At 37.7% G+C, this 16304-nt stretch overlaps 1 protein-coding gene across 2 annotated transcripts in view; it reads left to right on the top strand.

The window, feature by feature from the left end:
• Nucleotides 1-16304, top strand: part of CFAP97 (cilia and flagella associated protein 97) — a 36847-nt gene that overhangs the window by 14291 nt on the left and 6252 nt on the right. For both annotated transcript variants that reach the window (XM_052779848.1, XM_052779847.1), the window contains one exon: nt 10728-10990. In XM_052779848.1, the coding sequence (XP_052635808.1) occupies nt 10728-10990 (263 nt within the window). The remainder of the gene's footprint in view (nt 1-10727; nt 10991-16304) is intronic.

Genomic DNA, 16304 nt, shown 5'->3' with positions numbered 1-16304 from the left:
AGATTTAATAAATCTTAATGAAGTGTAAGAGAGAGAACTTGGTATCTCTTTCACTGCATTCATTGCAAACCTTCGTTGTATGGGGTGAGAATGCACTGGATGATCTCATGTGCATATTTTAAGGTCTACACAGTGCTTTTGTGCTTCTTTTCATGGCCTGGAGTTTTCAGTAGTAAAATCAATCAAATAAAAGAGTCTTGGCTCAAGAAATCTGCTGATCTCAGGTGAGGAAAGCCTCTAAGTCTGGTACATTTCAACCCAAGTTTGCTGTATCGCAGTAGGTCCGGCATGATTAAAACTGCATGTGTTGTCTTTCTTCACTTTGCACCTTGTCAGACGGAGCCTCTAGTGAGTAAGGATTCAAAATATATTGTATGCATCATTTAACTTTCCTGTGAGTAGAAATGAGGATTTTACTTGTGTAGAAATTCTTCTGATGGTAAGAAAAGCAGAGCTAGCCACCAAGAAGGGTAGAGCTGATTCTCATCTCTGACAGTCCTTGTGCTCCCAGCAACTCTTTCGTACTAGAAAAGGCTCCAACCACTTGTCAAAACATGATGTTAGAACAGTTGTTGCTAGGCAATTGAAATTATGATGTCCTACATCTCTATTTGTTCCCTGATAGCAAGAAGCTATTTAATAACTGGTGGTAATGGGAGGATTCATCTCATCCCTAAACCAAATGGGTATTATAGCTCAGACTAAGTATTCTCAGAGATGAATCTCTGTTTGGAGGCAGGGGCGGAGTTTTTTCCCAAAACTGAAAAACAATTCTAAATAACAATAAGAAAGATTGAGTAATGAGAAGTAGAATTCATATAGTCTGGTAGCTAATGTTCCTGATTAACATGCATATTACTCCCAAGTGCCTCTCTAAATTGGCAAGCACAACATAGCTTAATTACTTTGGGTATTTCAAAGTTTAAATGGGGCAGGATTATTAATGGTGGAAAGTAACCAGTCTGGGAAAACAGGAGCTAATCTTATTCTGAGTTATTGCTTCCAGGTTTTTCTGTACTCATTAAAAAAAAAAAAAAAAAAGTGCACATCATTCCGCCCCCAGTCTGCATTAAATGTTCATCAAAACTGCATAGGCATGAACATTGCTTCGAGTAAGAACAGCATAAGCCCAGACCTGAGTGCATGAAAGAGTATTTAAATGATCATCACGATGTCTCAGATTTGGTTTTAAAGTATAATATTCTTCCAGTAATCTATACTGATGAAACATTTCACTTAAAATTTCTGTCAAATATGCTTGTAATACAGCTGGGCCTAAGCATTTACAGTAGTTATGTGAGTTCAGTTTCCCAAGGTCCACAGAAACTTGCAGAATTTCAGTGTGATCTGTTACTGTGTTGTTTCTAGGGCATGTGCAGTAATTGATTTTGTACAATTCTGTGCACTGGTAATGTGAACATTTGGGAAGACTACAATTTCTTGTATTAAAAAAAGAATCACAAGAACAAAGGGAAGAAATCTGTTAAAAGCACATGGTATTCAAAGAACAGGTTTTGGACTAGAACAAGAGTCTGGTTATTAAGCAGCGAGGTAGTTTGTGTATCTTTAAAATAGAATTCATTTGAAGCATTTAGAAAAAATGTTGCAGTTAAATTAAAAAGGAGTTAAAATAGTTTTTCCTCTACATTATATGGCCTTGATACATATTTGTGCTCATATTGCGAACTATTAATTTTATATGCATTTAAAAAAATCATGTAGGTAAAAAAATTTGTCATGCCCTTACATCTCCTGAAACTATGCTTGTTTTTGATAGAAGCCAAATTTTAAGTTATGCTATTCTGAATAATTTAAAATCTCACAAATAACGTAATTTTAATTGGAAATCTCATACTCTCCATGCTGTATATTGTGCTTTGAATGCTTTTTAAGTGGGTATTGCTGTGCAGCTTTATCACTGATTTTAGAAATACTCTTTAGTGACCAGAACTCTGAACAAGAGATTGGTAAAGATATGTGATAACACTTGGTTGCTACATCTGAAAGTTGTCATTTTATGTATGCTGTTACTGAAGTGAGTGTTACCACGTACTGCAACTTGCTGTGTAGCCTCCATTCGCCCTATGGAAAATAACTGAACTAGTTTTAGTCAAAATGGCAGAAATCTATGTAGTAACAGTAGCTGGGGGCAAAGTGAAGGTCATGTTTGAAAACTGGAGAGAAGCAGGTTCTGCATGTTGCCAAAGGCAAATAAAGGATGTGAATGTAGTCCTTATATTGGCATTTATTAGACAGGAGTGGATCCCTGTTTCAAAGGGAAGGAGAAAGTACAATAAAATGTGCGGTTTTCAGAACCTGCAGGTTGCATGGCAGTATTGTCATGGCTTTGTGTGCATGCTGATGTAGGACGGCCATGTGAACAGTAGAGCACTCCTGAGAGCAGATGCAGCATGAAGGAAGACAGATAAACATATGCAGTGAAGAAACTGTGGAGTCCAGGTATCTGTAAGCTACCAGGTTAAGGTATGGGGTGCACACTCACACTTGCAGTTGTAAGGAGCCTGCAGTTTGCAGTGGGAATGGTATCACTAGAAACTGCAGGCCATAATGAAAGCAGAGATGGCGCACAGTGGATGGATAAACTCAGAACTTTTTGGATCGACCTCTGTTGTTTCTTTCCAAATCAGTCCCGTGGCAGTGTCTGATACTCAGTTCAGAGTGGCTTCTAGTTCAGGTGGAGGCATCACCTCTCTGCAGCACCTTCCCTGAGGAGCAGAGCCTGCCTCGCTTGCTTGTACTGAAGCCCTGTGGCTGCAGACCCTGGAGTACTAAAACCAGCCTGGGTCATGTTACAATCTAGGTCCACCTTGGACAATGTTGTTCAAGTTACTGGACTTAGTGATTACTTATTAATTATTCCTGCATTGTGCATAAAAAATCTTGGTTTATCTGTGATACTGTTTTGGTAGCTGTGAACTGCTGAATTGTTTAATTGTTCTTGCTAGTGGTTTTTACTTCTGTTCATGAAAATCACTTGCTGTTTGGGTGGCATGCTTATTTAAACTGTATATAAATGCTAAATACATGACACTTGAATCCTTTCATTTTTGTAGACATAGAAGTCAATGTTTAGGAGGCTTACATCATTTCATTACAATGCTAAGGCTGATGTCATGTAGCTGTTGTCATTATGGTGTATGACTATAAGAACTATTGTAGCACTGTGGAGTCAGACAGCCACACTGCTTAGGAATTTAAATATCAGTGTGGCTAAGAACATAGCTACTCACAATTTCAGTTACTCAAGATTAGTAGGGTTTATATTTTACAGACCTCTCGTCACTCTTTACCTCTCTTTTTTTCGGCATCTGTATGGAAAAAAATACAGGTGTGATTATAATTTTTCAGGTAGAAATACAGTTCTTCAGTTGTTTCATGATGTTGTATAGATTTTTGTATGTAATTCTTTTGTGAGTCAATGCTGTTTCCACTTTGCTATAAACCTTAAAGATCTTTCAGAAAATCAAAATAATAACTAACTCAGAGCAATATTCAAAACCCATAATAATAAATGTCAGTGTTATCTCCTCTGCTGTACTCTTGAGTAATCTGAACACAAAAAGAGAATTAAATATGCCAATGCAAACAAATAGATTGTCAAAAATTGGTTTTGTTAGTACTTTCATAAAGCTCCATGTTAGAAAGCTGGGAATAAAAAAATTGGAAAAATTTCTGATGCTGTTTTGCTTGATCCTGTGTCTTGATCCAGTATCCCATGTAATTTTAAGGAATTGAGGTTATGCAGATGAAGAGATGGGTTAAGCATATGAGTGTGAACTAAGCACTCATCCATTTCCATCCCATTATGCTACAGACTTGCTCTCTGTCTTTAGACAAGTTTCTTGATTTCTGTAGTTCAGAATACAGAGCTGTATGCTAAAAATGCTGTTTATCTCTTTATCTGAATTTATGTTGCGTATCAATACAGTAGTAATGGGATTGCACAAGGTATATGGAGTGCTAAAGAATTTAGCACTTCATGTTTTCTTCTCTGTAAAATGGGGTTGATACCTGCTTATTTTACAGAAGTGTCTGTGAGAATTAGTCTGTAAAGCCGTGGTATTAGCTATTATTAACTTGAGGAGGTGGTGTGATGGGGTAAGTAGGACAATGGGCCGAAGACCTGAATCTGAATTCTATCCTTGAAGCTCTCGCTGACCTATATGCTCTCTGATAAATCTTTTTGCCTCTTCTGTGCCTTAGATTTTCTATTGTAAAATAGTCAGAGCTCACTTGGTGAAAAGCACTGTGATATAAATATCATTATTATGAAAGTAAAAGCTCTGTGTTTCTGAATAAAAGCTATTGTAGAAAACTAAATAGCAGCTTCAACTCAACATGTAGCAATTGCTTTAACTTTTTTTTTTTTTTTTTGCTATAATTTGTCACTCAGGAAATAGAATAAGTTTTTTATAGCTGAAATTTTCTCTTCTTAGGGATATGTTATTTGTGTGCTCATTCATGCTGAACTAGTATGTTTGTAGAATAACTGTTAAACAATATGTAAATTTAAAGTAGACTCTTAAATATAAACTTAACATCCAAACTCGACAGTTGAACTAAGCCTTTATAGCTTTTTCACTAAGTTTTGTTTAGTTTGTATGTTCATAATTTGAACTAATTTTGTGTGCATGTGTAGACACACATGCATTGTTCTCACAGGTCTAGTAACTCACGTTGAGGTAGAAGAGCAATTATCAGCTTATTCTTATATTTAGAGTTTGAAAACAGATTGAAAATCTTTAAGATTGCAAAGAGATCCAGACTTTCCCAACATCTATAAGAAAATGCATAATCTAGGGGAAAAAAATTTCTGCACCTGTAGGGTATCTGTTCTTTCTCATGGCATCAAGAAATAACTAGCAGGAACTAGCAGGATTCCCCTAATTAAGCAGGGAAAATTTTTACTTGAAAAGCACATTCTCCTTTTCTTAAAAAAAAATCAAATCACAAATTCTCCAAAATCCTTTTTAAAGAGTGCTGTGACATAAAGGAATGGATATTCTAGGAAATATTTGATTAGAAATACTACAGGGAAATAGTTTTAGATTGAAACTATTAGATATTGCTGAAGAACTGTGACTTAATCCTTTTGTGTTTTTTCAGATGTGTTACAGATGTGGTAGTGGAGCAGTATAAAACAAAACAACAAGCAAACTCAAAAGTGTAAGCACTGAAGCAATTTAATGCATTTTCCTCTACTGGGATTGCAACAGATACACTGAAACACTCATGTTATTAATTTTAGCGTTAATGCCATTAGGACAGCTGTATCATCCTGTCCTAATGCATTTGACTTGCTAATTATAATTTGTATTTTATGTAAGGTTTGGCCTTTCTCACTTTGCAAAGTCATTTCAATACTGACAAACTGAAAGCAATAAACAAGCTGTTTATTGCTTAAAAGAAAGTCAGGTGTCTCTCCATGGAAACCAGCTTTCATAGAAATCCTGTGAATACCAGGGAATTTTCTTTTCCTCCTTACCAGTACATGAGAAACAGACTGCACACTGTGCAAGTCTTTATGCAAATGCTGCTGCTTGTTTATCCCCCTCACCCAAATTACTGATTTATGGTCTGGCTGACAATGAAGTGGTAAGTAGGGATTTAGTTAAATTAGTTATTACCCACTGATAGAGTATGAAGCTACGGGTAAATCATATTTAATTGTTCCAAGACATACAAACTCTTTAGAACCTTAAATCATAACCTTTAACTGTAGTGTTGCCTCATGTTGTCATTGGCCACTGCAAAAATCGTCAGATAAACCATTCAAACACTTACGCATTGTGATGGAAGAGTAGTGTGTGTGCATTGTTGAATAAATCATTGAAATAACTTTGAAACTCAAATATTTGAGTTACATAACAGTAACTGTACCTGAAATATTTAATAGCTTTTAGAATAAATGCATTTGCCTCTTACATGGCATCTTGATTCTTTTTTGTTTATTGATGGCAAATTGTCCCTGGTTTTGTGGGCTTGTTTGTGCTGACCTCTCTTAGACACTTACTGCCTTTGCCATGAAAGCAATGTTGTTGCCAGTGAATGTTGAAGCACATTCAATGCATATTGGACATACATACCTGCTGTGGATTACCTAATTTTCTGTCATAGTAAGTGTGCAGAGAGAATAGGAATATGATGCTGTATAAGTGGTGCTTTGCAGAGTGCAGGTTGGACAGATTTTCAGCCAGGTAACTTTGGAAATAGTGGAAACTATTACTGCTAATTAGAAGTTCTGGGGTCAGAAGCCTCATTCTGGACCATGGAAATAGTGTCACCCCTGCTTCAGGAAGACCAGCAGAACCTTTTGCTTACTGCTTTGTTAGATTGCTACTGTAGTTTATTTGAGCATTCTTTAAGGAGTAGTTTCATGGGTGTCCCCTGCCGTCTGCTTGTTTTGTTAGGAACAAGCACTTACTATGTAATATTAGTGATTCTCTTTCAATAAGTGACACAGTATGCATTCTGTTGCTTGTCTTTTTTCTACTAAACTTTAAACTCTCCTGTCACACAGTTCTAAGGAGATCAATGTTGCATTTGCTGTGATTTAGAAAAGGTTATCTATGGATAGGCTTCAGTCAGTTACGGTTTGTTTTGAAATGGTGTTTGCAGCTTAAAATCTTCCTTAATGTAGATCTTAACTGAGTAAAACACAACTCTAATTTCTTAGCTTACAGCTTGAAGAACAACAAACCAACTACTTTTAATGTGTTACCTGATCCAATGCCTCCATGTACTGCAGCACTACTGCTGTAAAGAGCTACTTGAGAAATTTCAAATGTGGTTCGTCCTTAAGTCATACAGAAGGCTAACTATAAGAAGATCAGTTGAGGAACTGAAGAAACTAGTGAGGAACTACAGAGTTTTAGATTGATCTTTTCACCCCATCCACTTGAAGAAAAGTTGCTGCTGTGCGTGTTGTATCAGGTCTGAACTTTTGGTGCAAAATTAATGAGTCTTCTGTAATATAACAGCGTATCAAGAGATTAGTTGCTGGGTTTTGGCAGTCTTCCGCTCAGGCTTCACCTGATGACAGCAGAACCTTCATGGTGATATTAACAATTTTTTCACTTTATTAATATGTTTCCTTTGAGTTGTGATAAATTTGGTATTATCACTGTTAGCAAGCCCTTAGCCTCAAGAGTTGTCAGAAAGCTGTTGGCAGTAGTAAAGGCAGTTTCTACGCTATGTAAGTGTAAATAATAATGAGGCTAAGATGAACAGCATACTGAAGAAAGTGAGCTGGAGTCTCTTTTCTGCCTGCTGCAAGTAGGAAAGGCTATCTTTATGGTGAGGTGATAAAAGGTGTGGATGAGGCGCTGTAGAAGGAAAATGTATTGAAAGGAAAAAGACTTATGAGAGGCTAAGGAAAGGAGGAAGAAAGAGATGAATGAAAAAGAAAAGGCTGTGTATTGGGGGGATGTGACTGAAGAAGCTGGAAGGTGAGAGTAAAGTTAGTCAGTAAAATTTTATCAGGCTTCACTCACGCATATAACAAGTAGTATCTAGTAGAGCAATGCATGGAAATGTACATAGATATGATTCACACTAACTGCCTGAGAGCTTCTGGTAAAATACCACTGGTGGTTAATGCTACAGAAGTTGCATACCACTGCCCTCTAGGAGATCTGAGTGACAACGCAGTGCCTGTTGAGCCCCGTGTGTAGCAATCACTACAGGGTTCCACAAATCATTTCTGAAAGCATTTACTGACCAGCATTGAGAGGAAAGGTGTTTGTTCCATGTCATTGCTCTGTTTTTATTTTTTTCATCACAGCTGACAGGGGTTTTCCAGAAAAATGAGCAAGTCAAAAGATAAGTAATGACCTTGATGCTTATTTATCTCTAAGCATTTTTAATCTGTGTTTACTGGTTATAGTTCATAGCTGCATCATGAGAGTATACACTCTCCACAAAAGTAGAGCCAGCTACCTTATAGAGAATTAAAACAATCATGTACCAGTGAAGACATGAAACCTGTATTTCTAATTAAAAACCTTCTTATTCGGAATGCCATTGCTTTAAATGGAATTTGACTAGTTCACCATTCACAGAAAGAAAAGAGCTGTTTGGAATTTGCACTGACAGTTATTCAGAAGCTTAAATGTGTCTTGTAAGAGACTGCATCACCAATAGCATTGGTGCCACAAAGCTGCGTCAAGACTTCAGTTGAACAACTGTTCTTTGCCACAACCTGATTTCCACTCTTGTATATGATGTGCAGTCTTGTTTAACCTGTGAGATGCTATGGATGTAAGGCAAGAGATGAATTATCTTTCATAGCTTCGTAATAATACAATTATCAATTATGTAACGATATATAATAAATACCTCCTTCAGATAGTTGTTCAAATTACTTTCTTCCAGCTGTGTTCTGCTGTGCTGGTTTTGCATGTTCCAATAAGGACATATTTAATTATTTTTTTTACTGAGAAGTATACTGCAGCTTGATGTTGTTATGTGAATTGTGTGGCTCTAGTTATTTTCTGTGCATTTTCTTTGTCCCTTGTAGGTGTATCCAGATGAGTCTCATCCCAGGTTTGTCTCCTCAAATGGTGTTGATATGGCTGTACTAGTTTTTCCTTGGAATAACTTACTAAATTGTAAAGATGCTTTTCAAGATATTTATACTTTATTAACCTGTTGATTGGCACACTTGATCTGCAGTAGTTTGCATTGTGTCTTGGTTTTGAGGTGATTTGCATTTTCTCTTGACAAATTCAAGCAATATTTGCTAATGTGGACAACCTCACGCTGCCTAGGGGCAGTTCTTGCCTATATTGGCTCGTGTACTGATGGTGCAAGCTTACCAATTTCCAGAGGGATTTTGAAATTCATGAACTGTTTGGATTTTGAATTCTGGATATTGTTTCTAAATTTCTCAAAGACAGTAGCAATATTTGCTTGCATCAATTCTGGAATAAACTTGGTTGAGATACTGCAAGAAAGATTTAATTTAATTTTGTTTTGAAGTAAGAACACACTCATCATTCTTTGAGGTTTTTAAGGTATTAAAGGCTGCCTCAGACATCCCTCGCCAAAAAATTGCTGATGTGGAAGTATTTGCTGAGGAAATATTACTGCATGCCTGTTTTTTTCTTTCTGCTTTTCTCAAAGCTTCTGCTTTGGATGCTTGTTTTGCTTGTGTGGGGCTTTTAGGGGTAAGAGTGAGGGGTGTCTTCTGGAGGCGCTGTGATATTGGAGTAACATGGGGAATGGGTTGAGTAATGCTTCCTTGTCTGTGTCTCAGCTCCAAAAATCTGTTTGATCTAACCTGGTACCACCATTCCTGTACCATAGATAATGCAGTGGTTTGATGGGGTAATATCATGACAGCAGAGCTCTTAAAACAGTAGCCAGAAGATCTACAGCAGAGCTTTAGAAAGCATAGGCTTAGAAATAGGTCAAGAGCAGAGCTCCAGTAGAACTGTAATAAACATAGCTGGCTCTGGCTGAGAAGGAGGTTTTCCAGTTATTATCTTATCTTGCAATTATGCAAGCCTGTCTTGCTGTGTGTTTTTAAGTGTGCATTCTTTGTTCTTTTGTCTCAAAACCTCATATCCTGGTTTAATTTGTTGATTTTTACTGTTTTAAATTGCCAGGCCCCAGTAATTTTTCTTCTGTTGTATACGTTCCCTCAGTTCTCTCCATCCATTAAATTTAATTTTCATCTTTCCCTTTGCAATTCCTGCACCAACATGATGTAGGATTGCTTCAGGAGCAAAGGATCAACAGAATGACTTCAAGAAATGCATTTTGTGTCTCCTGAGTCATGCTTCCCCAGTGTCAGTTTTCTGTCTGAAACATCATTTCTGTTCTGCCTCTCAGCTAAGACAGATATTTTAGATATCTTTGGAGCAGAGTTTAAATCTCTTTCCTTGTGCAAACATCTAAATACTAATTTGTGGTTTAGTTCTTGGTTCTGTAAGTTATTTCTAGTCCTGGCTTCCTGAAGCTGTTTTTTCTATTGCTTGGAAAACTTTTCTGATGCTTATATTGGTGCCACAAATTATACCACTGTGATTATGATTATTTTCAATGTTGCTTTAGTGCTGTGTAATGGTAGCCCCATTAGCATATATATATAATTGCTTATGCTGATTGCTGGTACCATAGCAACTGCAGTAAAAATACTTGAGGATGGAAGTCTAAGCATATTGTGTCAATGTAGAAGTTGGGCAACCATACTGGTAAAGGTAGAGATGAGGGGTGGTCAGAGTCAAAGGGGAGGATCAGGAATACTGACCATGCAGAAGTAATGACTGTGCACATAAGGCTGATTTATATTCTGATTTCTAAATAACAGATACATTTTACACAGATGCTTATAGTGTCAGTGTGAATATTGCTGATTCTTTTGTATTGCTCAGTTTTTTGCTGTATCTGTTCAATTCCTCTGGATTACTGGTCATAAATGGGGAGGAGGGGGATTCCTAGTGAGAAGGAAGCAGATGGGCTTTAACTAATGCCAAAATTAGACTTGATTTTTGTGGTGAAACATATGTAAAATCAATGTACCGGGACAACTGAGCATCCCTGGAAAATTCTGAAATGCATAAATCTAGAATTCAGATGGGGAGAGATTAAATGTACCTTGGTTTTTCAGGTCTGTAAATAAACCCTAATAATAGAATGCAAGATTTGTGTTTGCTTTGGTTTAGGTTTTTAATCTGAGTATTTTACTTCTTGCCATTTTAAAGCTTTCTTACAGCTGGAGAAGAAAGAACAAAAACTAAGCATCGATCAGCCATCTAAAGGAACAAGGAAAAATTACTCTTTCACAAATGAAGAAGTAAGGCAGATTGATCGGGAAAACCAAAGGTTGCTAAAAGAACTGTCCAGGCAGTCTGCAAAGCCAAGAAGAAGTACCACGTTGAAGAAGTCATCTGTACCGCCTCCTAAATTGTACCACAGTGCCCTCAACAGGCAAAAGGAGCAGCAAAGAATTGAAAGAGAAAACCTGGTAAGTTTTGAGAAGTGATTTGGATCAGTAAATTGAGAAGGACTATTTGTCGCCACATGAACTACTGATAAATACTTACAAAACTGGTAAGGCAGCACTTGGAGCTTTATTCCAGTGAGTCTGCAATGAATTTCCATTACTATGCTCTTTGTATAATTGTTCATATGGTTTTTTGGGGGGGGGGAATGATGCTTTTTTCCAAATGAAAATAATTTCAGTTTATATGAATTTGCTCTACTTTAGTATCATTCATTTTAAGAGGAACAACCATTATTGTTAACATGCTTATAACTTTGGATAGCAGTCTGACTCTATTCATCTTGTTTCATGCATCGTGATTACTAATCTCTCAAGAACAGGCTTGCAAAAAATGAAGCAATCAATGTGATAGCATCAAACCCATTGTATTTGAAATACAGAGGATACTATGTGAATGTCAGTTTTGGGTTTTGACTCATTTTATAGCTATCTGTCTCTTTCAATATTTGTAGCACTCTGGTTGTCACAGTATTTGAATGTAATGGCAATCACAATAACTTACTCTAGTGGAAAACAGAAATTGAGGCTCATTTATAAGGATATTGGCAGAGTTGCCAAATAACAATAATACTGGTTTGAATAAGGTATTTTTAGTGATTGAATTGTGATACATATAATGACTTTCCTATCTCCTAGTTGTTCATTAGTGTGTTTGAAAAGGAGATAAAATATAGATAGATATTTGGAAAATTTATAGTGGAAGTAATTTATTCACTTCTTTTCTTCTGTGTAAGTGTAGGTTGCAATTTCCTTTTATATAGATAGACTTTCTCCATGTTGAATCTGTATCTCTGTTTAATTGACCTATTCAGGAAAATCTGTTAGGCTTTAGTTCTTCCACCTTTCAGACATCTAGATTGTTAAAACTTTTCAAAGTAGGAAACTTTCTCCCCAGCTCCACTAGGCTACAGTTGACCAAAAGAACATTATACTTCACACACTGAAAGAATTTGGCATAAATACTTGTTATAGATGTGTGATGCTTCTCATTGTCTGGGTAGGAAATGTTTTTAGGCTTCAGTGGTTTTAGGTTCGTAGCAGAGCTTTCTTCATGTGTTGTGGGGTTTTTTATTGTTGTTGGTTTTTGTTTATTTAAAACTTTGAAAGCAGGACTTGGTCTTCTACATGAACCTTGATAATAAGAGTGTATTCTTAGGCTGTGGGGAGAAAGTGCTGTGTCACAGTCACTTATGATCTAACAGTAATATGCTGTACTACATAACAATAGATGATTACTGGAAATTAACGTATATGATATTTTGCAATACTCTTCTGTTTGCCCAAAGCCACAAACCTTTTCTCTTATGTTATATTGCAATATTTTGTCCAAGAATGTCTTGCCTTTGCAACTTTTGGATCAAAAATTCAGCAAACCTAAGCACATAAGGTCATTTCACACATTGCTGTTTTAGTACATGTTAGACATTAATGGTCATTGCTTGTAGTCCAAGAAATAATATCCTTCATTTACTTACTCATTTATGCTTTAGTTGTTGTCGTCAGCAACATGAGTGGACACATTGGACATCAGAGTCATTCCTTAGAATTTATGTTAGGACATCATGCTATTCTAGACTATAAAAACATTTGGTTTATTCTTTTCCCCAAACTCAGGATGATATATTCTGCTCTTCTTTTTGGAAGCATGATTCATCAGTACAGCTCTTATGTTTTGTTTAACATTGCTATCATTTTTGAGCAATTCAGTTTATTTTTTTATTCTGTCTGAAGTGTATGTGCACCTGGAGCATCACAGTTGTAACGTATTGATTTTTCTAGCACTACCTTTTGGGATCACTGCAAGTATGACATGCTTTTTTCAGAGACTGTAAATGAAAGAGCTGCCCTACCCTGCCCACTGATAAGGGTTTTTTTGCTTTATATAGCTAAAAGTATGTGCTTTATGAACTTTGTTGCTTTCTTCTGGTCAGCAGCTTTCTTCACCTTTGTAGATTGAAGAGCTGGAATTCCATGGAAATTCCTTATCAATCTTTCTTCTATAACTTGACAGGAATTTTTTTTTATTTTTTTTTTTTATACAAGGCCTCAGGTACTGCATACAGGTTATGCTGCTTGATACGCTTTTGTGAAATGTTCGTTGGAGAAGGATGCAGGGTTTTGTAAATAAGTCAAGAATAGAAATCTACAACAGTAGTCTGTGCAGGGTGTCAAAGAGTTTTGATGCAGAGATTTTTTTTTTTCAGCTTTTATAATTTCTTGTCCTGAGGTTACCACCTTGTCTAGGGAAAACTTCCACTTGTTCTGCTAGAACATTATTGGAGTAATGCCCATATTTACTGTCATCAGAAAGACAGCTTGATTTCTGGTGCAGGCATTTGGCATCAGAGGTGATGCAAGGAAAGTAATTCAAATATTAGGAAATTAGAGAGGAATCTAAGTGGTTTGGTGCTCTCTAGCTTTGTGAAAGGGTGCAAGGAGGTACAGGGAATATATGTTGCTCCCACAGACTCTGCTAGAAAGAGCTGTGATTGAATAAAAAGGTGCATTGCCCTGAAGAACAGTAGTTATAAGGTAGTGATTAGCAATTTATGGAAAAAGCACAATTAGCAAAATAGATCTCTGTTAAAATTAATGTCAGAATTTTGATTGCTTATCTGAGCTAGCAAGACCAGAGTGCGTCTCTTGCCAATAGAGGATGCTGCTGATTCAGCAAACATTCTACTCTTGTGTTTGAAGATACTCCCAACTTCGTATCCTGGCCAGCGGAAAGGAACATAAGCGTGACTGATGTGTTACTTTTTTCCCATGTCTGCTTATGTGTCTCTATCTGTATTGACATATTAATTCTTATTTCTGCCAGTATAAATAAGATACTCAATTTCATAGACTGGACACTACACACCATTTAAACTTTTAATGGTTTATTGTGTGATGCAAAAATCTGTACAGGTGTATACAGGTAAGTATTTGGGGACCTTGAAATACAGATTTGCAGCCCACACCATTCTTCAGTCACTTCATCTAAACTTAGAAGTAATTCATATCTGTATGTTGGGTTTTGTTGGGGTTTTTTTCATCATTTTTATTAATTCTGACTAGGATTTAGGTGTTAGATGACCTTAGTGAGCTAAGCTGCTGTGTTCAGCCAAGTTCCTAGGGACCGATGACCTTTTGAGTTCACAGTGGAAGTTCACTGGAAAATCCCAGCAGGTCTGGGACAGCAGTTCTCAAACCTTAGATCAAGGGGGAAGAGGGTGTTGTCCTTTCCTGTGGATATTTGGTCTTTTCACACATCCCTGTGTGGTGTTCTTGCCCCATGCTGTTATGACTCATTGCACATAACACTCCATGTTGTTCGTTCCCCTACCTCATGCTCCCCCAAAATGTACCCTAAGCCCCAACAGATCCACCTCTGGTCCCAGTTCCAGTATAGTCACCCTCCCACACAAAAAAAAGCACTTATTGTGTTTCTCAGCAAGGGCTGTCTTTCTCTTTTCACCTGCTTGGTTCCCCAAGTCGTATGTGCTGCAGATGTCATGAATGTTTCTCCCCACCACTTGTTCTAGTCATCATGGCCTCTACCAGCACAAAGATCCTTCAGCCAAACTGTTTCCCTTCTCTTGCAGTCTGGGCTGCCTTTGTCTTGCTGGAAAACCTGAACCTCCTTTAGAAATGCAAGTACTGTACTGCTATAAATGAATGTATATTCATTTGTCTCTGCTTGATTTAACGGTGTTGATGGGCTGTGGTAATTGGGTGGGGAGAAAAGAGCAAGCGAGGGATAGAGTCACTGGCTGCCACTACGTACAAAGAATATACCTTATCTTGAGCCACAGCCTTCAATCCTGTGCTGCACTGCACCTTCCCTGCCATCCATGTCATGCTGCAACCAGGGAGATAACTTCTAGGCATGGAAAGAAACAGGAGGGGGAGGGCACTGGTCCATCAGGGTTGTGCCTGGGCACCTTGTACTTTCCTCCCTTGATGTATTCCGCACTGCTTTTTGTCTGTCTTCCCTTTGTCCTGTGTCCAATGACCACATCCGGAGTCTGAGAGCATCAGGCTTCGGATGCTGCATACTGTCGTGGTTTAACCCCAGCCAGCAACTAAGCACCACGCAGCCACTCACTCCCCCCCCACCCAGTGGGATGGGGGAGAAAATTGGGAAAAGAAGCAAAACCCGTGGGTTGAGAGAAGAACGGTTTAATAGAACAGAAAAGAAGAAACTAATAATGATAACACTAATAAAATGACAACAGTAATAATGAAAGGATTGGAATGTACAAATGATGTGCAGTGCAATTGCTCACCACCCTCTGATCAATGCCCAGTTAGTCCCCGAGTGGTGATCCCCGTGCCCCCACTCCCCCCAGTTTATATAGTAGATGTGACATCACATGGTATGGAATACCCCTTTGGCCATTTTGGGTCAGCTGCCCTGGCTGTGTCCTGTGCCAACTTCTTGTGCCCCTCCAGCCTTCTTGCTGGCTGGGCATGAGAAGCTAAAAGATCCTTGACTTGAGACTAAACATCACTTAGCAACAACTGAAAACATCAGTGTTATCAACATTCTTCTCATACTGAACTCAAAACATAACACCATACCAGCTACTAGGAAGACAATTAACTCTATCCCAGCTGAAACCAGGACACATACTTATGTGGTTGTAGAAAGAATAGCAAGGTGGTTTGGCCTTACTGGTCTCAGTCTGGAGGAGAAGGCTGTAGGGAATGCAGTTGTGAAAGAGAATGTAGTCTTCTGGGTCTTTGTAGGAGCTCAGAAATATTCATATTGGGTTGGTGGCTCCTTAGAAACTGAAGCACACAGGGTTTTTTAAGATATTTTTGCTTACTGGGTTCAAAGCCATTGTATGCCATGACTAAAGACAAAATAGTGGTAGTTCCTGAGATTATGATGAAGTGCAATGAAAAAAAAAAAAAGAAAAAAAAAAAAAGATGTTAAGATGTTTCCATGGCCCCCTCATCAGGGGAAACTATCAGGATGTGGGATTGGCATGCAGATGTGTCTGGCTAAAATATACTGCAGTACGGTGCAAATATAGTGCAATTCTGTGATCATAGTATTTATGGTATAGGCTCTTTGTGGTCAGATTTTTTGTGGTCTGCTGATTCCTGGCCCAGACTTGAGATTCCTGAACACTGCTGTGGTAATTATAATAAAGACTGATTAATTGACAGGTTCAAGGAAAGTTTTGGTTATTTTGCACACTGCTCAATTCTGTGGGATTATTTTTGTCTTGTACTCTTAGCTTACTTTCTTTGTGGTGATGCTAGCCACACATAAATTTGATAG

This window comes from Harpia harpyja, chromosome 2 (assembly GCF_026419915.1).
Source record: "Harpia harpyja isolate bHarHar1 chromosome 2, bHarHar1 primary haplotype, whole genome shotgun sequence".
Taxonomy (NCBI): Eukaryota; Metazoa; Chordata; class Aves; order Accipitriformes; family Accipitridae; genus Harpia; species Harpia harpyja.
This window is presented reverse-complemented; position numbering and strand designations above follow the sequence as displayed.